Source organism: Phalacrocorax aristotelis, chromosome 3 (genome assembly GCF_949628215.1).
Source record: "Phalacrocorax aristotelis chromosome 3, bGulAri2.1, whole genome shotgun sequence".
Taxonomy (NCBI): domain Eukaryota; kingdom Metazoa; phylum Chordata; class Aves; order Suliformes; family Phalacrocoracidae; genus Phalacrocorax; species Phalacrocorax aristotelis.
In genome coordinates, this window is record NC_134278.1 from 35,666,904 (window position 1) to 35,691,089 (window position 24,186).

General features: G+C 40.2%; 1 protein-coding gene across 5 annotated transcripts in view; it reads left to right on the forward strand.

The window, feature by feature from the left end:
• MYO6 (myosin VI) overlaps positions 1–24,186 on the forward strand; it is a 115,888-nt gene that overhangs the window by 16,455 nt on the left and 75,247 nt on the right. For 3 of the 5 annotated variants that reach the window (XM_075087124.1, XM_075087123.1, XM_075087120.1), the window contains exons 2-4: positions 3,415–3,467; positions 17,472–17,610; positions 23,724–23,793. In XM_075087124.1, coding sequence (XP_074943225.1) covers positions 3,415–3,467; positions 17,472–17,610; positions 23,724–23,793 — 262 coding nt within the window. The remainder of the gene's footprint in view (positions 1–3,414; positions 3,468–17,471; positions 17,611–23,723; positions 23,794–24,186) is intronic. The other 2 variants (XM_075087121.1, XM_075087122.1) reach the window with 1 other exon arrangement.

The following is a 24,186-nucleotide window of genomic DNA, read 5'->3' on the forward strand; positions in this document are numbered from 1 at the left end:
CACAGACCCCTGGGATGCACCACTAATTATGGGTGTCCAAGCAGACTCTGCCCCGTTGATCACAACCCTCTGAGCTCTGTTCAGCCAGTTCTCTATCCATCTCACTGTCCACTCATCTAACTCACACTTCTTAAGCTTACCTATGAGGATGTTATAGGAGACAGTGTCAAAAGCCTTGCTGAAGTTGTGGTAAACAACATCCACTGCTCTCCCTTCATCTACCCAACCAGTCATGCGATCATAGAAAGCTATCAGGTTGGTCAAGCATGATCTCCTGTTGATGAATCCATGTTGACAACTTCTGATAACATTCTTTTCCTCTACATGCCTGGAGATGACCTCCAGAACAAACTGTTCCATCACCTTTCTGGGGATGGTGGTGAGGCTGACTGGCCTATAGTTTCCTGGGTCTTCCTTCTTGTCCATTTTGAAGACTAGAGTGACACTGGCTACCCTCCAGTCCTTGGGCTCCTCTCCTGTCCTCCATGACCTTTCAAAAAGGTGAAAGTGACAGCATCCACCAGCTCCCTCAGCATTTGCAGGTGCATCCCCTTGGGGCCCATGGATTTGTGAGGATCCAGTTTGTCTAAATGATCTCTAATGTAATCCTCCTCAACCAAGGGGAAGTCCTCCTTTATCCAGATTTTGTCTCTCCCCTCTGGGAGCTGGGATGCCTGAGGGCCAGCCTTAGCAGTGAAGACTGAAGCAAAGAAGACATTCAGTAACTCTGCCTTCTCTGCATCCTGCATCACCAGGGCACCCACCTCATTCAGCATGGGCTCACAGTTTCCCCAGTCTGTCTTTTACTACTGATGTATTTAAAGAAGCCCTTCTTGTTATCCTTGACATTCCTTGCCAGATTTAGTTCCAAGTGGGCCTTGGCCTTCCTCATTGCATCTCTGCATACCCTGCCAATGCCCCTGTATTCCTCCCAAGCAGCCAGTCTCTTTTTCCACATAGTGTAAACCTCCTTCTTCCATTTGAGTTTCTCTAGAAGCTATTTTCTCATCCATGCAGGTCTCCTGGCTCCTTTGCTTGACTTCTTCCTCACATGGATGCACTGATCTTGAGCTTGGAGGAAGTGGTACTTGAATATTGACCAGCTCTATTGGACCCCCCTGCCTTCCAGAGCCCTAGCCCATGGGGTTCCTCCTAGCAGGTCTTTGAAGAGGCCAAAGTTAGCTCTCCTGAAGTCCAGGGTTGTAATCCTACTTGTTGCCCTGCTTCTACCATACAGGATCCTGAACTCCACCATCTCACGGTCACTGCAGCCAAGGCTACCCCCAACCCTCATATCCTCAATCAGACCTTTCTTGTTTGTAAGTATAAGGTCCAGCAGCACATCTCACCTTGTTGGCTTCTCTACCACCTGTGTCAAAAAGTTATCCTCATGCTCTGCAGGAACCCGCTGGATTGTGTGCGCCTCGCTATGTTGCTTTTCCAGCAGATATCAGGGTGGTTGAAGTCCCCTGTGAGAACCAGGGCCTGTGATTGTGAGGCTACTTCCAGCTGTCCATAGAAGGTCGTGTCAAGTTCCTCTTCTTGATCAGGTGGCCTGTAGCAAACGCCCACAACAGCGTCACCTGTATTTGCCAGCCCCTTGATTTTTATCCATAAGCTCTTGAATCCTTCCACCCCTAGGCAGAGCTCGATACATTCTAGTTGATCCCTCACATAAAGAGCAACTCCCCACCTCATCTTGCTGGCCTGTCTTTCCTAAAAAGTATGTAGCCATCCACAACATCATTCCAGTCATGCGAGCTATCCCACCATGTCTCTGTAACTGCAATCAGGTCGTGGCCCTGAGACCTCACACAGCTCTCTAGTTCCTCCTGTTTATCCCCCATGCTTTGTGCTTTGGTGTACAGGCATTTCGGAGAGGTACTTGAGCATGCAGGTTCCCCTGGAGGGGTGCATGAGGATCCACTATAGCTATGCACACCCTTGAGGTGGTTGGTCTGCTTGTCATCTCATGTGGCAGCTAAGGCACCTTTGTCACTGCTCTGGTTGGTCTGTCTTATTCCCCTGTTGGATGTGATGGCATTAACATTGCCACTTTGGACCCCACCTCACCTAGCTGGCCAGCCTGCAGGGTTGTGCCCGTTTCTTGGGAACGGTGTTAAGAAAATTAGAAATTTCTTCAAAAATGTTAATTAAATAAATGTACCAAGTGGAAATGGCTGTTCAGTGCATTTCTGTTCCACCTGCGCTTGGTCCTTCTCACTCATTTTGGCAATTCCATTTGATTGCTTTTCTTGATGGTCTCAATATTGAGCATATCGACTGCACTTTGTATGTGTAGATGTGTAGCTGATACATGCTTTGAACCTGTGATGTCAGCTATGATGTAAGTTTTGCCATTACCTTGCAAAAATAATTTAGTCTTTCTGATTTCTGGGCCCCCTGAAGTTTCTGCTGGGCACCTGGATTCTGCCAGAAATTTCACATCTGTGGGGTTTGTGGAATATTATTTTTTCTTAATCCATTTTTGGGGGCTGCCAAACCAGCAGTTAAAAATAACTGTTCTAGAAGAGCATTACTTAAATCCTTACCATCATACTGGTCAAATCTCTGTGATCCACATGAGGTGCCCTACTTTTACAGTTGTGAAATGTGATGTCAACCATCCTTGACATCAGATAGCTCAAAGAAAGGTTGGTAATCATTTCCAGAATCTCCGCACATCTGAACTCAAGTTGAGTCCAGGTAACTCAGGCCATGCTTGTATGTATTTTGAGATTTTTTGCAAAATGTTACAGGTAACATCAGCAGGGGGAGATGAGAAAACCTGCTCACTTTTCAGAAATATTGAACAAAATCTTCAAAGCTGTGGAGAACCATTAGGTTTAGAAAGGTTTGAATTTTTAACCTGAATCACTAAGAAAATGCCCGTAGTTAATGTTGCAGATATTCTTTGTATTTCTGCATCTGATATTTTGCTTTTAGTAAAGGGAAACTTTTATGTGTAAGAAAGGATTGTATGTTAAAAATGAATGCAGTTATTCTGCATTAACTTTGAATTGTAGGTGGACTTATTTTTGTGCTTTAGAAAAAGCAGGCATTTAGTCTGTATTCATTCTTTTCGACTGCATCCTTCACACCTTTGCCTGTATTTTCGGAGATGTGGAGAGCCAATGTAACAGCTCGCTGTTGCCTCAAGGAGGAGTTTCTGCTCCCATCTCCGCCTTCTCATGGATATACTTTCTACTTCTACCTTATGCAGGCAGTGGAGTTCACCCATCTTCTTGAACTGGGAGGGATTGTTTGAGTGGATTAAACCATGCACTTTGGCTGAGATATTTTTCTGCAAGCACCGGTGCTGGTACTGCTTGAGTGGGGTGGAGGGAACTGGGACTTTTGTCCTTGGGGCAGTGAGCTGTTAAGTTACCTCACCTGCTTTTTTTTTTTTTGAAGGTTCTGGATATTCTTAATGGTTTTCTAGCTGATTGTGAGTGGAGCTTTTCACAGTGAGTAAGGGGGCTGAGTTGTCCTGGCAGAGGGGAAAGAGGGTTTTACTTGTGGTTTTTTTGGAGGAGGTATCTGTGGTTTGTGGGGAAGAGTAACATTGCACTGATCTTGTGTTTTGGAACTTTAAACTTCTGTGTGCAAGCCTTGCACGCTGTCCTTGAGGGTATTTTTAATAATCTCTTCCTGTGTATTTTTAAAACAATTTGGATTTACATTTTATATATTGCCCATAATGAAAGAAAAGTTTACTTTTTATAATCTGATGTTGGAACAGGAGCAGAAATTTCAATATGTGATTAGATTTGCACAACTGCAAATGTTAGCTGTGCTTTTGGCTTAAAGCCTTACTTCAAATCTGTCCTGTCCAACAAGCGGTGGGAACATTATTCTCCTCTGGAGAGAGGAATCCATACCCCAGTTTTAGACAAAACAGGATGATTAAAATTATTTGTAGGCTGAATAAGCGCAGGCCTTTGTTCAGGAGAGCTGAACAGGGTTATGTCGAAACATGCAGGAACAGGAGTTACTCACATTCCTGTTGCCGCTGCTTCCGGGTTTCCGGTCCACAGCATCATCTGATGGGGAGCTGGTGGTAAGTTACCAGCTGAGTCTAAGTGATATTTTACTTTGAGACCTGTTGTCTGATGAGACAACAGTATCTTCGGGCGTCCTCCCGCAGCTGGGGTGAGGGCTGCTTGTTGGGCACTTGTTGGAGTGCAGTGCCCATGGGTAGGCTGGGGAGAGCTGCCTGGTGGTGGCTCACAGGCTGGGGGCTGCTAGATTGTCTTGGGGCAATTTAGAGGGTACTAAAGATAATTTTAATGATGCTTTGTTTTTAGAGAGCAAAATCACTACAATTATATCTGAAGGGGGGAACTCAGTTTAGCTGGTGTTTGAACTCTTTAAATGTATGCTTCTTTTAAAAAAGTATTGGACTTTGGAAGTCTAAGGCAATTTTTTTCTGTTGCAGTAGCAATAGTCTGTCATTGGAGGGAAGGAGGAGGAATAACAGCTTACATTATTTAGAAAAAAAAACAAAGTTATGAGAAACTGTCTTTGCATTGTTTGAAGGCCTTTTTTTCCTGGTTAAGTAATGCTGTATGATTGGTATCTATATGTTATATGATCACTAATGCTCAGTATTAAAAAATAAAGCTTAGAGTAAACTGTCGATAAAGTTAAAATGCAGATAAAAAAGGGGAAAAAATGCCCTAACCTGGCCCATGACTATGTTGGAGCAACAGTCTACAATTTCTGTGTTTTCCCATGCCAGGAACCATCAGCAGTTGGGTGAAGAGCAAGTAGAGGTGTGTCTCTATTGGTCTTTCAGTTCATCTTGCTTGCTGTTGTGGTGAACCTCCTGGTTGTCTGCATTTACTGCACTGCAAGTCCAGGCACCAAACTGGATCCTGTTTGGATGATACTGGAGTGGGTGATGCTCCTTAGAAAAACATCTGATGCTCTCCAGCTGTGAATTCATATTCAGTCCAGGGACCCAGACTAGAGCCATTTGGTACCGATTAGATTTAGTAAAACCTTCCAAATGCCTGTGGTATGGGCACTGGCCCCTCAGTGCTGCTGTTTCACTGTAAAAATTTGCTCTTGTCGTTCTGTGTTACTTGTTAACATAGGTGAATCCATTGAGTTGAAAATAATCAGTGTTTTCATGTTTCATTTTGTTCCTGAGATGAAAATTAATGTAATGCGATCCTAGCCCCACTGTAATGTTAAATTCTGGGATAATTGTTAAAGAAGGGAAAACAAAATGGAAACTAGGTTTTCATGTAATTGAAAGAAGAGGAGGGAAAAGTGGCTGTGATGAGTTTTCTAACCTCTGGAGGTGCGCTATTTGTATAAAATATTTTGCATACTCTGAAATTAATGCTCAAGTGCCGTAGATAAATGCTCTTGTCTTTGAGCTGCTGAGTCCACTTGGGAAGTAGCAGTGGCAGCATGACAGGGCTCATTTTCCCGGAAATTTTGTTCCAGCTGTAATGGCTCATGAAGTTTTAAATTTAAAAACACCTGAGCCACATTTTGCAGCTGAATTTACAACCTGACTAAAAGCTTTCCTTGACTCCACTTTTGGTCTCCTTGCCAAAATAAATAGGCCTTTCTTAGCATGTGACCATGGTGGTTTGTCCTTTGCGTGAGCTTCTGTACAAAATTTGTAATTATATTTAAGGGTTGGTCCTAGAAGCTGTGATTTTGCATGTGTTATTTTCAGTTTACTTTCATATCAGATTTATTGAGACCGTGTGTGCCTGTCGTTGCTGTGCTTTAGTACAATTCCCAGCCTCAGGGACCGCCCTCTTGCATGTGAAGAGACAGTGCGTTCACTCTATCTCCTGCACCACTGGACTTGCTATTGAAAGCCTTAAAGCTACTCCAGATTTCTTCTGAAAGATGGATTTGGCCAAACCTGGTCACTTGTGTAGGTTTCGTAACACTGGGACAGAAAATTAATAATGATTTTTGTGGTAGTGCTGGTTGGTCATTTTTAGTCACTGTTGACTTTAAGAGAATCTTTTGAGCAGGGATGCACTTTCTTGCAGCATTCCTGTTAAATTGATAAATAACATTTTATACATGGCAGGGGTGGTAAGCAGTGTTCAGATGATGTATTTGAGGTTTTAAAGTGAATGAGTAAAGTACAATTGGACTTTGAGATCCGTCTTCCACATTAGATCTTCTAACCATTTTCTGAACAAGAAGTGAGTGCGTTGCTCTTGGGCTGGATTTCTTATGACTCGTGGTCTGTAAATGTATGGAGCTGGGGGAGCTGCATCAGTTATTTGAGGCAGCTCCCCAAGACACTGACCCAGCAGTAAGAACAACAGCTTGTCTGGCAGGAGTACATTTGTCTTTGTCTCTGGCAAAATCTGAGCAAAGATTAGCTGTGATCCAGAGTCTATATTCTGCTTGGCCACATACCTAGGTTTAGGGAAGCCCAGAACTTTCTCAGACCTTGCAGAGAGTTAGTGTCCTACCAAAAATAAGAGAGTTGAGCTGTGGTCAGGATGTGGCTAATGTGGAAGTTGTTACGGTCTGCAATTTTCCCTGTTGCTGAGATCTTGTCAGTGCTAATGGTAGATTTTGTCTGATTTGTTGTTGTTCAGATGCCTAGTCTTTACAGCACTTTGCCTTCTGTGAAAATAGAAACTCTTCTGGAATAGTACAGGAATTAAAGGTTATTTTAGAATCATAGAATGGTTTGGCTTGGAAGAGACCTTAAAGATCATCTAGTCCCACCCCCCCGCCATGGGCGGGGATACCTCCCACTAGATCAGGTTTCTCTAAGTTCCACCCAAGCCTGACCTTGAATATTTCCAGGGATGGGGCATCCACAGCTCCTCTGGGCAACCTGTTCCAGTGCCTCATCACCCGTGTCATAAAAAATATCTTCCTTGTATCCAGTCTAAATCTACTCTCCTTCTGTTTAAAACCATTGCCTCTTGTCTTGTCGCTAAAGGCCCTGGTTAAAAGTGTCTCTACATCCCTCTCTTACAAGCCCGCTTTAATTATTTAAAGGCCTCAATAAGGTCTCCCCAGAGCCTTCTCTTTTCCAGGCTGAACAACCCTAAGTCTCTCAGCCTTTCTGCACAGGAGAGGTGTTCAGCCCTCAGATGATTTTTGTGGATTGTTAGTGGATTTTATTCTTAAAACTTATGTTCCAGATCTTCTTTTGAGATAGAGATAGTGTAGGTGGTTTCTTTGCAATTACTGTCTTTTGCTGAAATGACTATTTGTACATTCTTGCCTCATAATAAGGAGCCCAGTACACTCATCTCCTCAAGAAAACTGATAGATTTACTGACAAAACATGGTCTGTGTCACATTCTCTGGGCAGCTCTGGATACTTGGTTTTTTGTCCTTTGCTGTTGATAACTGTCTTAAACTGTCTTAAATGGCTCTCATGCTCTTTTATGTTAAGAGAAAGCTTTTGGTCTCATCCCTCAGAATTACTTTATCAGTGACATTCGTGAACTCAGCAGTAGATTTTTCTGTTTGTTTTGGTGGTGGTGGGTTTTTTCTTTGGTGTGGGTTTTATTTTTTTTTCTTCTCTTCCTTAAGGCAAGATTGAATAGATTTAGACAAGAATCTTGCCTTTTTAGTTACCGGTTTCTGAAGGGCGAATTTCTGAGTTCATTACGATCTGTTGAGGATTGTCTGTGTTTCAGCCCATTGCCTGTAAATTATACCCATACTTCTTGTAGGATGTACAAGCTGATACGAAGAGATGAAAAAGGAGGCAGTACCTGATAATATAAGTGTTTCTAGGAGCTAATTCTGTCTCTGAAAGAATTATGGTTTCTGTGCAGAGACGGATTTCAGTAAAGAGTTTCTGGATTGTACTGTGTGTCTGCAGTGGCCTGAGATCAAGCATCTGAGGTTTCCTGCAGACCCTCCGGCAGCCTTTGATGCTGCCATCCGCAGTGCTTAGTTTATTTGATTTGACTTGGATCCTGGCTGAGTATATATTCTTATTTCTCTAAAATATCAGTTCCATTTTCACTCTGATATGTACTGGGAAGTAGTGTTTGGCAGCGTTCTCTTGTTGCTGGACTCTAAAAACAAATTACAATTCAAATGTGTCTCTCTGTTCTGTTATTTATATGTGTATGTATTTATCAAACTGATAAAACTCAATGCAGGTTGCTTTCTTGCTTATCTCTGTATTTACAGCTTTATTACACTCCAGTGAGAGGGTTATATAGCTGAAGTTCAAAACTTGACAAGACAAATGAGTTCAGGGAAGGGGTTGCAGTTGTGAACTGGGTACCCCCGGCAGTCCCTGGAGTATGCCGGGAGAAAAAGGTTACTGATAGCCTTAAGGTTACGATCTGGCTCTTGACTTTCTCTGCTGGAATTGTCAGGTGCCCTGAACTTAAGGGAGGGACTGAGCACAACTCATCTAAATGTATGGTATTCTTACTGGTTAGTGTAACCTTTTTTCTTCAAATATTTTTCTGAAAAATTACTTGAATTGTGGAGAGTTCTTGAATTGCTGGTGAATTACCAAAAATTCAAAAGCACTCAAAAGTTTTTTGTTTTGGGGTTTGTTTTTCTTTTTTCTTAAATTGCTGGTTAGGAATATGCCTCTAATCTTGTGAGGGGATGAAGTTTGGGTTTATCTGTGTTCATATGAATTGGAATAAATTACTGGGATTCAGTCTACCTCAGCCTCTTTCTGAATTGGCTTGGCAAAAGCTGATGTAAAAAGCAATATATGCTTGCTTTAACTGGTACAAGCCCCTGCTGGTTACACCAAGATGTGCTTTTAACCGACGTTTGTGATGGTCTACAGAGGATTAAAGTTCTGGGGCCCCGATTACTTATCATAATGTGCAGCTTATGCAATTCAGATTATGGAAGCTAGTGACCAGATATTTATACACCAAACCAATATTTATGATAAATGATAACATTTCATTTAGGTATTTGGGGATTGAAGTAAGGACTTTCTTACCTTACTGCCGAGTAATGTGTTTGGCCGACTTGAGGCCGGTTAGTAGCTTTTGGTTTATCTTGTACACAGAGCTCAAGGAGAAACAGGCGGGTGCAAAGTCTTAGAATAAACAGATCAGTTCTTGTATTAGGTCACCTGAGGATGAGCAATAGCTTGGCAGCAGGGTGCCTTGGGTGGGGAAACGGGGCACTTCAATTTGGCAGTAGGAGAGTGAGAGATGTAGAAGATGAATGGGTGGAGAAGGCTGAAAAATGACACAACTGGAGGGGAATTTAAACTTCATTAGCCTGGAGAGAGTCATCCTCAGTCTTCAATAAGCATTTGTTCTTTCTGATGTTTGTACTTGGAAAACATGGCACACGAGGGTGTGAACAAATACACCGTTAAAGTGCTAGCTGAAGGGGTTTGAAGTTACCTGCCCTTGTTGAGGCTCTTCGTTGGATATGATTTAAGCTAGCATGCTTGAGGACTGCTAGCAGAGGTCATGCAGTGTGGTCTCTCAGCTACAGGGGTCGTTAACTCCAGAGTTCTCCTTGTTAGCTTGAACTACTCCACCAGCTAGATCCGCAGAGAGCGTGTCTGTCCGCTCCTATGCATTCTTTATACTTTATCATGAGACAGCTTAAGATGCCTTTGGTTTTGCTTTGATGCCTTTATCTGTTTGCTGAGTTCTGCCTTATGCTTACTTACCTTCCCCTGTCACTGCCCTCTGGTTTTACTAGGGCTGACTTGCAGAGTCTGAAAGCATTTAGTTGGTTTGAACAACCTCTTTCAAACTCTGTCTCTTAGCCATATTGGTTTTCTCCTGGTTTTCTGGTCCTCTTTTCTGTTCAGTAATGCTTCTGAAGTAGTGTCCAGACCATAACTGAGGAGTTCTTTCTTTAATTTTAACATCAGCTTTTTTTTTTGTCTTGCTGAAATCTGACATTGTGTTTTTCTCCTTTTCTTCCTTCTGCTTGATGGTATTATTGGTGTAGGTATTGCTGTTGGTCAAGAATGCTTGTGCACATTCCACTTGGCATACTTACTCCTTGGTTTGTCAGGGAGCTCCACTCGGGTTATTGTAATTAACAAGAACTGGGACAGAAACTTCTCTATTTCATTAGTAGGAACTAAAATAGGAACAATGTTCTTGAGAGAACGGTAGCTTAAAAAGCTGGCAGAAGAGCAGGAATCACAGAGGAAGTCATCAGACCTCATTGATTCTAATATGAATCAAGTTTAACTGCCCAATGTCGTAGTCAAAAGACTGCATCCTCTGTGGTTAGAGTTCTGCAAGCTGAGAGTTGTACAAAATTTATCTTGGTCTTGTATAGCAGCAGTTGCAGTTGGACAAGTACTGGCTAAAAAGGATTTGTGCTGATGTTTGACAGAATTTTATAACTGGCTAGAATTTTATTAGGAAATTAACTAGAAATATGTTGCTGCAGATAAGAGCTGTTTCAGCCTAGCTTTTGTGGTTTTGAGGGGTTTTGTTTGCCTTTTTTCTCATTTTGAACTGTTACTGCAATGGGATGCTACTGTATAAGCCACATCTCGAGAGGTCCAGTCAGTACTTGCCGTGAGGAGCGTGGGTGGGCACAGTGCATAGGGGGCCTGCAGTGGCATTAGGTGCCGCAAAGATCTTCGGTGCTCATGGGAACTGACGAGGGATGTATTTTCAAAGACTGGTAAGCCCAGTTGGGCAGAGCCCCCCCAAAAGCTTTCCTCACAGCACTTGCTCCTGCAGCCCCTGTTGTTGGCAGACGGGAAAACTTTCCACCAAGCTTTTGCAGCTGGTGGTTTTGATTAGGTTTAGTAAAAGTGAGATGTTGCTTTTTGGTAGATGTGAAATTCTTGAAGCTAGAACTACTGTTATATTTGTACAGGGTCCTCAAACAAAACTACAGAAGATGATGCAAATGCTTCCATCCTAAAGTTTGCTGAGAGATAAATCTGTTGGCATTGGTAGCAGATGGAAGCTGCTTGTTCTCTTCAGTGTATTCTTTTATTTTAGGTTTATAGAAATTAGCTCTTCTTTTTTTCCCCTTCACATATGCTTTGGTCCTTCTTCATGGAAGTACATCATGTCAAGTACAAACACGATCAGAGTTACCTCAGGATTTGATATGAGCCAGTATGAATCTGCTAGGTAATATAAAATGTGTGTTGCTGTCTTCCTTTGCTAAGTCTCTTTCGACCCTTTTTGTCCTCTCACGTGGTAGAGTTCATGAGAGTGCTTGCTGCTTCTCTGTTGGTGTGCAATGAGCCATCCTTTTCTTTGTTTGGCCCTTATTGCAGGTTTGTATCTTCCACCATACGCACAGAGTTGGCATGTTGTAACTTCCCAAACCCTTCTTTGGCTTTCTTGGAGCTTCACTGTAACCTCCAACGGCAGATTTCCTTGGCCGCGCAGTATTTATTTTTGTTTCTTAGGGGGTACTGCGGCTCTTGGCACTTAGTAAACAGCGGAAAGACACTTGGCCTTTTAGAAATCTCTTCAGTTAGAAGTACAAATTATGTTAGATAATCTTACTACAGTAGATCCTTTTTTAACGATCTCCTTTTTAATGAGCTACATTTTTGTGATGTGAAAGGTGCATATACATTCAAAAGTGAGAGTTGATTAAATATGTTGTGTTTGAAGAAGCATAAAGTAAATGTATTTCAAAACTGGAAGAGTTGCTTGCCTACAGCTCAATGCATGTAGCACTTTATTTTCAGAATAGTGATAAATACAAAATATTCAGTTCCTGTGAAGGGAATTTCTTACCATAATTTGAGTTAACAAATCTGGTTGTTTTCAACAACTTGGGTTGCAGGAAACATTAAAATAGTTGCAGACAAAGTGGAGGTGTGTTGTGGTGTGTGGTGGGTTTTTTTGGTTTTTTTTGTGTCTATTTTTCCCAAAGTACTTGTTCTTACTCAGACCACCTCCTGCTCTGGATCGGTATTTCTCAACCTGGCCAGGAGAGGAAGAGGCAGGAGCAGGGAGCAAAGTCAGGAGTGTAGCTGGGGTGAATTGACTTGAGCAGCAATTAAGATGCAGGAAGGTGAGATAGGTTTGGCAGAAGACCTGTACAGCTTACTCGAAACTGTCTCTACCACACCCTTTCTTCTGTGCCTTGAAATTTTGTCTTCAAGGATATATTTCTGAGGTTACTTGCATCTTTTCCTTCCAATTTCAGAACTTCTTCATAAACATTTCCCCCGGTGAGAGAAGTGGAAAGAGAACATCCGTGTTCTAGGCAAAGGTGTTTGAGAAATGATGTGGAGCGATACAGGCTGGCTTTACTGAGGCCTAGAACAGTTTTTTTGTAATTGTGAATTGCCACATTTTTAATGTGGAGAAAATAAACCTAGATTTCTTTTCTGCTTTAAGCATGGGGGATTGACTTGTCTTTTTTAAATGTTTTGACTAGTAAACACAACAGCAGACAGCAGAGCAGGTATTTCCTATGTGAATGCTAAATACAAAGTGAATACCAATACAACAGAGTGATTCTTCCAGAAGTACCACAGAAATAAGTTTCTAGCCGTTCAGTATTGAAAACATGTTGATGCATGCAAATATACAAGAAAATGACTATGGCATGAGAATAATTTCATCAGATGCTGTGCTCAAATTGTCTCTGGCAGTCAGAGCATGTAGCTTTAAAGGAAGTTTTTATGTAGTAAATCTCAGATATGTGAACTGTTGCTCTTTGTTTTACTTGCATGCATCTACGAAATATATTGGCAATTAACATGTCAGCATTAATATTTTCAAGGCAAATTGTTTTTGAAGGTACCTTTGTACCTTTGTGCTGTGCTGAATTCTAGCCCGTTCTCTCCTTTTCTGTGTTGGTAGAAGTCTCCGCTTGACACAGTTCCCTTGCTGTTGTCATCATAAGCAGGTATGGGAAAACTGCAGTTTGGTATATGGCTAAACTAGAATGTGTTAGTGCAGAGTAAATTGTAGTAAATTGAAAAAATAAATAAAAATTGAATGGGTTTAATATTCAGTTAAGCAGTGCAGTTATTGACTGTATTGCATTTAGCTGAAAAAAAAAAAGTCTGTACAATATCTGCAGTTCCTTTGAAATGTTCTGTCACTTGCAGCAGAGTGCTGAATGCTGCCTAAGCTTTGATTTGTTGCTGTTTCAGTTAAACAGTGAACTGGGGCTGAAGAAATAACGTGACTGACAGTAAGCTACCACCATGTATCAATGTTTTCCTCTCTCTGGTCTGTCCTGTGTGTTGACAGGGCCTTTCCCAAAGCATCCCTCTGGGCCCAGTGTAACCTGCAGAATTTTGAGCAGCTCTTAAACAGATAAGTGGTAGTTTGTTTTTTTTATTTTAATATGAAATACCGATGTAATTCTACTTTTACTGTGATACTTTGCTACTATACGTATTTTGACTAGTTTGTTTTCCTTGGATTTAGCCAACTAAATGAGATACCATCAGTTGTTTAATGAAGTTTAATTTTTAATTTCTTTTAATTAGTTAATTCAGCAGTCAGTACAGTGCCTTAGTTATAGTAAACTGTTCATAGGATAGTAAATAGAATCAGATCATACAAATACTTACCTCTGGGCTCTGGTAAAAAGTTTAAAACTGCATTACTATATTTTGCTTTCCTAGAATTCTTTCACCTGATGGTACAGTTTGATTTACTTTTGGATACCCTACAAAGCCAAAATGTAGTTGTGTTACATTCTTTTAAAATCAATAATGTTTAAGTAAAGATAAGTGGGAGGATACATACCAACTTTTGACTGAGGAATTTTCAGTTGTTTCTTGTTCTGTGTTATGTAGATAATTTTTTTGAAAAACAATATCATTAAACGTTCTCCAAAAGAGGATTTAATAGTGCAAAAGAAGTTAAAGAAGCGCTGGCGGGTGTTTTTCTTGCTGTTGTAATCTGTGGAGTTCAGTATAGTTTTGTCTTGCAAGTTGTTTGTACTGCTGGCTACTAGTGTTTAGCCAGTGCTGAATGTTGAATACTATTACTGATAATGAAGGCAAGGTCTATTACTGCTTGCCAATTATGAAAATATAAAATCTGACATTTGAAGGAATAGCTGTTAAGTTTACCAACTTCAGACAAAGGCTTGTTTTATTACTGTCCTTTTCCTGCTCAATGGAGAGAGAAACTCCAGTATGGGGTTCCTGGTCTCTCTCTGCTGACTGTAGAAAGGGAAAAGGGCAGATGGCTTCCTGGTTATAAGTGTAACCGTGGTGAATTCTCTCCTTCCTGTTGGAAGAAGTCTTAATTGTGGAGACCAAAATGACCTAGCAACTTATCTACTCCTTTAATATATGTTCAGTGCATATATGCAAATATAGAAGTGGAAAATGGTTCATTTTGGCCTCTCGTTCGGAAGCATCGTTCAGGTGACTGCTTGTGTATGTTGGTGTTGCTCTCAGATTTGTTGCCTTAGTGCTTTTAGCCTGGATATGAGCCTTTTTGCTTATATAGTGTTCAGAAATGGTGTGCTTTTTCAACAGTAGTGAAGTTGGCTGCATGTAGACTGGATTTACATGAATGCTCATGAGGGGTGGGGAGGTGTGTTGCCGCTGATAGCTATTAATGGTCTGTAACTAGACTGGGCTATATTTTCATGGGGAAAATATGATTCGAAGGTTCCCCATGCAAATCTGTATTTTTCCCAGTTTATACTCCGAGATACGTATGTTTTAATGATTAAAGCATAGTTTCATGTTTTAAAAAAGTGCTGTTTTCTTTTTCTAAAGGATTTATATCAGGTAGTTGAACTTTGAACTACTTTTGTTTCTGCTTACCTTAAAATGCTGGGCTGGAAACCGGCCATTCAAGAGCTGGTTCAGGAAAAAACTTCACCTCTCTCAAGGGTACATCAGCTGGAGGGGTACGTGGGAGCAGGTATGACCTGGCGGTTTCGGTATCCAGTTTTAAAGTGCTGCCTGTCAGAGTCCTGGCTGACAGAGTTGGAATGGTGCCAAAACCAAAATGTTACAACTGGTTTTGTGTCCCTTCCCAGGCAGAAGGCTGTATTTATTACAGGTAATTGTCCCGTGAATAACTACTACACTCATATTTAGATGCCTTCACCCAGTGGCTTCTTAGAAGCTTGCAAAGCCTCAGGTATTTTTCTTAAACATGCATTTCCTGGTGGTGGCTGGATTCAATCACTGCTCTGTTCTTCAAGATTTTTTTTTTTTTTTAGCTCATGACATTCTCCTATCATGATTTATTAATAAAGTATGAAGTAGGGTTAAGAATAAGAATGAATGCAAAAGCCCATGTCAGTGAGCAAAGCAGAAGCCTCTGGATGCTAGTTGGGAAGGTTGGATTCTAGCTTCTGGCAAAAACTTTGGCACTAATTTCAGGGTTCATTTCTTGTGCGACATGGTTACGTCTGGAGCCCTGGCCATGCTACTCGGGATGTAAAAGAGAGCCTTGTTTTTAGTGGTTGTGTGACATATCACTTAGGTACTAATTTGAACTAGCATTTTAAAAGCAAATGATAGGCTTGTGAAGAAATGAAGGCCTGATTATTTCCAGAAATAAACTCAGCTGTTTAGTAACTATGGCTGAGATGGCAGTTGTACTCAGAGGTCAGACCTGGCTTAAAAAAAAAAAAACAAAAAACAAAAAACAAACCAAACTGTAAAACTGTGGTGTATAATAGATCTGATTTACAGTATCCAAAAGTAAAGAAAAAATGGCCAGCAGCCAATTGTGAGTGAATACAGATGTTGTTTTACAGGATTTATTGTACAATGCTGGCAGCACATGATGAAGGTGATGGTGTTTTGCAGAGTTCATGGGATGTGGCAAAAGTTTCGAAGTAAATAGAAGTGAATGTGATGCTTGAGGTTTTAGAACACAAACTTTCTATGAGTAGTTGAAAATGTTTTCCTGTATTAAATATAACATTTTAAATAGCATGAATTGGGTGAGTAGAATACACTAGAACCATTTGTTAAAATCTTCATGAGCTTCTTACATCCTGAACTGAAGTCAGGGAGAAAAAAACTGATTAACTGAGTAAATTTAAACACAAAACCAGATGTCAACACTAAATTAAGAACTCTATAGCTAGTTTTTTCTGTTTCTTCAGAACATGACTTCATTAAAAAAATAATTGACTTTGCATTTTGAGTCTTAGCTTTAGAGTTACTTTTTATGTTCTATCATTTCACATTAAAGTTAACAGCAAATTGCCTTATTCCTTGACAAGTAAGATGTTAAGGCCAATGGCGTTCTCAAAGCAGTCACAGCAAGCCTTTTCCTTCTCTTCAAATATTTCTAAAGTCCTTGGAGGCAGCAAAAAGCAGGTCATGTGCAGCATGTCCTGACAGATTCTCTGTGGGACAAGAGTGTCCTTTTCTGCTTGTAGTTGTACACCTTTCTGGTGGGCTGATGACTCTCTGTCCTTGCAGCTGCTTATGGCAAAGGGGTCTGCAGTCTGCCCTGGTTGTGAGGAACTTTGGAGCTCTTTTTTCCTTCAGATGTGGGAAAGGAAAAATGTGGGACGTGTTTCCTAGTTTACAGGCTCTGGGAGTCTGCTGCCAGTGTTTTCTTTGCTGCTTGGCAGGCTCATTTCTTTCATGCTGAGAGAGGCAAGTTACACCTTGGTGATATGAGGTGGTACTTACAAATTTTGGAATCACTAAAACATGTCAGTTTAGTATGTGAATGAGTTTTGGAGGGGAGTAAGAAACAGCAAGAAGTGAGCCTTTCAAGCTGTGTGGACTCCCTATTCTTATTAGGGCAAGGACTATAAAGTAGATTTAAAAAAAAAAAAACTAATTCAGCATATTTAAAATGGCACCGTTAGCCATTCAGAGTGTGCCAATCCTGGCAACTTTCCTGGTTAGTTCAATGAGCATTGCATGCAATCAAATACTCCTTTTAATTAGGAGCTTATTTAGCTGCATAACTTGAAGAGCCTATGGTTTGAATGTCTTGGCCTTTGCATCTATTTCACTTGTAGACCTTAGATTCCTCTAAAATGATTTTCACATCATACTTTTATAGAAAGTGTGGTTGGTGTTCCTTAAGAGGCAGAGTGGTAATGTCATAGTATCGGAGGTCTGTCTCTCAGAAGCTTGTAATATGATAAATCGACTGTGACCAAATATATTCATGGGTTATTTAAACGCCATATGCCCAGCCATATGAAAAGAGTGGGCATATTCATTCATCTGAAATGACTGTTGTGTTTCTGCTCATGTGCCTTGACACGTGCCTGTTACAGAAATCCAAGTATTTTCACACAAAATCAGGTACAGACAAGTATGACAAGTTAGGGAAATTGGGGAAGGACCTGCACGGATTAGTCTGTGGACCCCACCCCCAAGAATGATCTGTTCTTGAATCTTCTCCATACCCAGGTCTGAGGGACTCCTCTGTAAGCAGAGTCATGGGTTGGAAAAAGGCTGGAAGTATCTTGTCCTGACAGGCTGGCTACTTCCACATGGAATAACAGGAATGGACATAATAAACTGAAGTCTGTGTAGATAATCCTGATAGTTTACTAAATTTGTGTACACATTTTTTCTTGAATTTTTGTTTTTCTTACAGGAAATACTGGATAGATCCCACAATGGAGGACGGGAAGCCCGTTTGGGCTCCACACCCAACTGATGGGTTTCAGATGGGGATGATTGTGGACATTGGCACTGACAACTTAACTATTGAACCTTTGAATCAGAAAGGCAAGGTAAGTGTCTCACAAGCAAAGGAACAGAGAAAACCTTACAAAAACTGTTTTAGCTGTAGGACAAATCTTTACCAGTATCTACCACTGCACACAACCTGAAGGAGTGGGAAATGGGTTTTGTCTGGAGAAGGATCTTTGTTCAACCTTAGCTTGCATTGCAAATGAAGTATCCCACTGATAAGGATTGCTTTCGTTCTGTCAGTTTTCTGCATGTGTGTGAAAGACAGAAGGACTGAACCTCCATAACAATTTGATTCAGTACTGTATATTTTTCTAAATTAGAGGCTGCTTAAGAGTCTACTGTCGAGGTCAGCTTCTCTCTTTTCTCTTAAATGCATACAGACAGTGTCCTACAGGGATGTCCTAGACTCTGGCTTAGATTAGACACTTTACTGTTAGACTGAAGATTGAGAGATGAATCCTCTTACCTCAAGCACCCTGAGAAGTAACATGATGTCAAACAAAGGTCCCATGGAATTGCTACATCAAATCAAAGGCAAAATAAATGGAACTTTTAAAATGAAGTCCTAATTCATCCTAATCAGTGTGTTCCAACTGCTTCATTCATCATGACATCTTTCAGATTCAGTATGTTGTAATTAAATGTCAGTTTTTACAGGAAGTACGATGTATGTATCAATTACCCTAATTCAAATGGTCAGCATCCTGGTTTTCACTAGCTGGAATAAGATGAGACACTGTTTTAAAACTTGTGATTTTGGTCTTTGTGAATATGTGATATGTGCCCTTTCAACAATTTTGTCCTTTCTGTATCTTCAGGTGTGGAAAGAACACTTTTTTTTTTTGTAACTTCTTTTTTCATGTCAACAAGAATAAAGAATGCCTTGTCACAGGTCGAAAGGTTATTCAGCAGCCCTTCCTTTTGGGGGGAATGTTTACAGACTTTTTTTTCTACATCTTAGAGAGGAAGTTGATGTTGCATTCCTTAGAAATATAAAGCAAGTGTGATGTCTGATTTTTTTTGTGAGAGAAGTCTGTAGGTTTAGTAGTAGTAGTATGCATTCTTCAGTTTGCGGAAGAGAACATTGTTCAGGCAAGAATATTAAATATTCTAAAACTAGGACTAAGTATTCTTTAACTGACCTAAAAGATTTTGACTCCCCCCTCATTTCTATTTATATCCCCAAATGGTTCTGATGTGATAAAGAGCAAAAGCCGGTATATTGAAATGAAAACAGGCAATAAGGGGATTCCTGAGTCACTATTTATTTCTAACATATGCTCCTTTCAGGGAGTTTTGTGTTTTGTTTTGTTTTGTTTTTTTTTTTTTTAACAAAAAGATGATCCTGAAATACAAATATCTTCATGGTTCACAATGAACAATCTCTTTTGCCTAGAAAGTTTGTTATTCTGCTGTTGACTGTTTTCTTGAATTAAGCAGATCAGTCAGGGGCCCAATGTTCGTTCATCTGAGGGAACAAACACTTCACAGTTTAAATACCATAGAGATTATGGTCCTATATTTCTAATTATCAAGTTTCCTTATATTAATAAAGGTGGAGTAAGACATTTTCTTAATTACCTTCTCTGTTTTTTTCAAGGTGTCATTGGTCTCTTTTTATAGTGAAATGTTTCTCATTGCTTTTTGTCTTTTTAAGAAGACACTGTTCTTGTGCGCTTAAACCATTAATTTGAAGCAGTCAGCATTAATACCCATTATTATCAACTTTGTTTACTTAAAATGATAGTTCAAAAGTGCTCTTCAGAGTGATCCAGCAGCTCCAGAGTTGCCCATGATAATTACAGGGAGGAGAGGAGTAACTTGATCCTGTAAACGTATCCGGGCAGCGTAACTTATTATTATTTTTTAATCTGGGTCATTAGCATGTCATATGTATTCTCTGTAGGCACTGGTATCTTACTGGAGATCACAGGCCGAAAAGGAAATGTTTATGCATATGTTTGATTATTGCCTTTTTATACCATTTAATGGTTAATTAAAATATGTTGTTAATGGCTGCAATAAATGCTGCAAGGCAACATTTTCATGATGTCTTGAAAAATCTTCCCTCTGTTCCCCACCTGTAGCTAGCTCTGGTGTTGCAGAGTGGCACCCCCTCAGCTCTGCTCGCCGAGCTGTGGGTGACATAGCAAACGAGCTCAGAGAACGGATCCACCTTAAAAATGAAGGAAAGTTTCCAGCACAGCAGCAAGCAGTGGCAGGAGGACTAGGACCTGAGGCTGTCGTGGCTGGAGATTGCTTTGGGTTATGAAGCCAAGTTATCTAGTCCAGACTGGGTGAAGGTAGTTGTCCAATACACTGATTTACTTATAAACCAGCAGTAGTAGTTTTGGGTACCACAGCTCATACAGGGTTAACGACATTTACATTTCTGTGCGGAGGCTGGGTGTCTAAAGAGAGGTGGGGATCTGAGTCACCTCGTTTATGTTGTATGAGAAAGAGTAACCCGAGCTGCAGGAGCCTGTTATCAGAACAGAGGGTGCATGTGTTACTCGATGGGAGGTACTCCCTGAAAACTAGATCATCGCCTTGCAAAGCTGATAAATGCCATGACTGGAGAGAGAACAGAGAAACTGGAGAGGGGTTTGCAAATGAGCGTGGTCCTACCTAGGGCTGGAGCGCTGCCTTGAGGGTGGGCTCCAAACCGGAGCTGGCAGTCGCACGCCAGTGTACAAGGAAGGAGGCGGGTAGAAAGGCAGCGAGTTGTTAAACTCAAATAGTGTTGCATTTATGCTTCTAGTTGGAGTGTACTTTTCTGAGCTTACTGGGAATCCTAACCTCAGATCCTGTTGCATGTGTCTTTGTTGTGTTGCTCGATGCTGTGTGTGACAGGGAGAAGGCAGATGAGAGCAAAATTGCCAAACATGGAATTTACTCTTTTCCTGGAGGTAGCAAATCTAAGTAAAGCAATTACGAAGAGGTGCCTCGGAGGGCTTGCACCTTGGATACCATCCTGGGATCCTCGTGGCACTGAGGGGTGGGGGGCAGGTGTTTCTTAGAGCTTCAGCAGTAGTGAGTTTCTGGCAGTTGGGAGGGCATGTGGTGCTGCAGGCACTTGCTGACACCCATCGTGCTGTCAACTGAGAGGCACCTTGTGGCTCTAGACCAGTTCTGAAGGGTCATAGAGGGCTTTATGGGGCACCTGCTCTGGTATGCTGTGAATAACCAGAAAGGTATTTTCCTGGGCTAAGTATAAATGAATAAATGTACTTTGAAAGTAAGGATCAGAATGTCCAAAGTTCAGTGTTTCAAGTGAAGGTTTTTTTTTTTTCCTTAAGCAGAGAGCACAGCTTGCTTGTGCTAATGAGACATGTTCTTGCCTGTCTTACTGTTCGTGCTGCTTTAGGTTGGTTTGTGAAATACAGCTGAGGGTAGGGATGTCTCCTGTCTGTATCTGGAAGGTATAAAGGAAGCATGGTTACACATATTGGATTACATGGTAGAAAGAAGATCCTGCTTGAATGGAAAGATATCTTTTTTCACTCCTCTAGTTTCTGGGAGAATAATTAAGATTGCCACTGGATTTCAAGGGTTGCTTAGTTACAAAGAGGGCAAAAAAAAAAGCACCTACAAAAAACCCTAAACCCTGTGTTTTGTCTCCTGAGACCACTTTAGTGTCTCTGAGATTCATATCCTCTCTGTTTGCTAAGAACAAGTTTGTCCTAAGCTGTGTCTTAATGCAAAAGTCTTCCACCAAATGCCTGAAGTGTTTTCTCTTTACAATAAATGATTAAAAAAGAAAAAAGGGACAACATAGTAAAGGATTACTTTGGATTTTTTTTAATTGATAGATCTGGAATACCTTGCCCATTTTCCTAGTTACTGTATTAGATTTCAGTAGTAATTGGCAATACTCAGAGCACTGCACATCTAGCTAATGCTACCTGCAGAACAAGGAATTGCTTTACATAAAGCAGTAGTCCAGCTGTGACATATGGAGTGAAATTCTTTGTTGGCATAGTTGAAGTTAGACTTTATGTTCTGATCTAAAGTAGTCCAGCAGAAAACCATCAGCTTTCAGATGTCTTTGTATGGCTTATTTGTTTTATCACTGCTGAAATATTCTAGAAAAAAATTCACAATCCATATTGAGGAAAAAATATTTCTGAATGACACAATACAGCATAAATTCTCACATCTTTTTTTCATTGTAATTTATCTTGGATCAGAAGGCTGAGTGGTGAGGACATTGGAAAAAGCTCTTCCTTCCTCTACTGGGTTAGATCTGATATGGCTGAATTATCTGATATGGATCTAAAGATCCATAAATTTAAAGTATCAGAGACTTGTGAAGAGTCTTACAGAATAGCTGGGTATTGTGTTCGTTCTGTCCTGTGAAAAAAAAAAATATGTCTTTGTTAGTGGTTAACACATCAGCAGACAAGAACAAGAAGTGAAGTTACATTTTTGTGAAGCCAGTCATGCTCTTCTATTAAAAAAAACCACCTTTCCACTGTTTCATGCACAGCGAACTGATTATGTTCGAAACTGTTGTGTTCAAATATATCTTTACCCAAAGAGAGATACCTTGATTGTTGACAAACTTGCAGAGAAAATTATTTGGATAATATGTATCTAGCTGCAGTACTGTGAGAGGGAGGAAATGGGGGAGGAATCTTTGCTCTGCTAAAACTCTGAATAGCACCTGGCAACTTTCTGAGGTAGGTAAAGACCTTCAGGTCCTGCACGGCTCCACCAATCTCCAATAAAGGTTACTTTGGAGGAAGTTGGTCTGATGGACATTCAGATGTTCCATCATCATCAAGCAGCTCTGTTTCCCTTAAGAAAGCTTCTTGTGCTTGTTTTTCTGCATTAGATCCTGATAAGGGGATGACAAAATATAATTTATTATGACTACAAATTGCATTCTTTATCATAACTTTGTAGGGAAGGGAAGGGATATCGTAGACTTACTGTTTTCCAACTGGCAGCAATTAGTTCTCCTTCAAGTCATTTTTCTCTTCCCACTTCTAAGGGAGTTGGAGTTTGTGGTTGTTCGTGATGGTGTAAGCTACAAAAGCTCATATATTATGTCTGTTGTACTGAAGCAAGGATGAAGCAAGTTGTATTTCTTCTAAGCTTTCACGTGAGATGTTTCTCGTGGGACTATCTTGCTGAGTACAATGTTAAACAAGCAAACGTGTTTGTTTATTAAGGTCATTCTTTAGATCCAGTTGGTTGCCTTTTCAAATATTAGACTAGACTTCTTGTCTCCCTTTCCATAGGGAAAAGGAGACTGTGCCTGCAGCAGCGTGGTGGTTATCATGTTTAATTGGTGCAACAGGGTTGCTGTTCATTCATGGGTAGCTCAAACAAGTTATCACTATAGTAAACAAAAAAGTATAATTAAAAGTCTACCTCTTACAATAGGTGTTTTTGTGCAGGTGCCGTAATGTGTCTGTTAGGATGGTTTTCCTTCCTTTTTACAACAATATAAATTATGATTTCTAGAGAATAAAGAAGAAACAAAGTTTGCTTTTGTTATGCATTTTTCCAGTTGGACATGAACACTTGATAATAGCTGTTTTGTATAACTGGCGTACAAGGGTTGAAGGAAGGTCTTGTTTTAGTTTAGTATTGATTTACTGAAGAAGAAAAAACCCAAACAGCAACCAAAGCTACAGTATTTGGGGATACAGAGGATGTTATGTATTGAACATTTATATTTTAAGTAGGAATGTTATAAAACAGCATATGATAATGACAGCATAGTCCTTTCACTGAACTAATAATTTGATTTTTATTCTTTGTGCTTCTTTGCAAAACTGAGGAAGGTCTGTGTCCTTTACAATACTGTTCCCTTTCCAGTACTTTTTTATCCTCATTTTTTATATTACACAATATTACATGCAATTTTGGAAATGAACATCAAATATTATTGCAATAAAAATATATTACAGTGAGTGCATTTTTATAATGTCGTGTAATAATGTAAATGCAGTAGCTCCTCTCTGCATCTAGTAGCTCAGTAAAATTTCCAATGTTGAAGTATAAAGCTGGCAACTTCATTTTAAAGCATGCACAGTTACAGCGGACTCATTGTCCGCTGTATCATTGTATCATTGCATCAGACATCTTTGAACTCTATTTTTATGGAATTCTTACACTGTTAGTATTTTTCATCTAACAGACTTTCCAGGCTGCTATCAATCAAGTGTTTCCTGCAGAAGAGGACAGCAAAAAGGATGTAGAAGATAATTGTAAGTTACGAATTTAAAAATAAATTATGCATTTGAAAATAATATCTCTGTAGAAGAGAATAGTTTCCTTACAAGCTTCCTGTTTCTTCCTTGTGGTCTTTGTTTTGCTTCTTTGCTTGAATTTATGTATGACCTTTACTAGTCCTTTAAACTTCTTAAAGTAAGCCCATTTTAAACATAATTTATTGTGTTTTTTAGTTTTCAGTTAAACACTGTAGAGGAAGTCATAGTTATATTATTCCTACATACGACTGTTTCTTGACTTCAGATATGTATCAGATGTCACTTAACTGCATGAGCTTCAACTGCATTCAGCATTATGGGGGTTACCTATATTTTTTATAGTGCAGGAAAAGAATTAGTTCCTTTATCAGCAGCTGTATTGTACAGTGT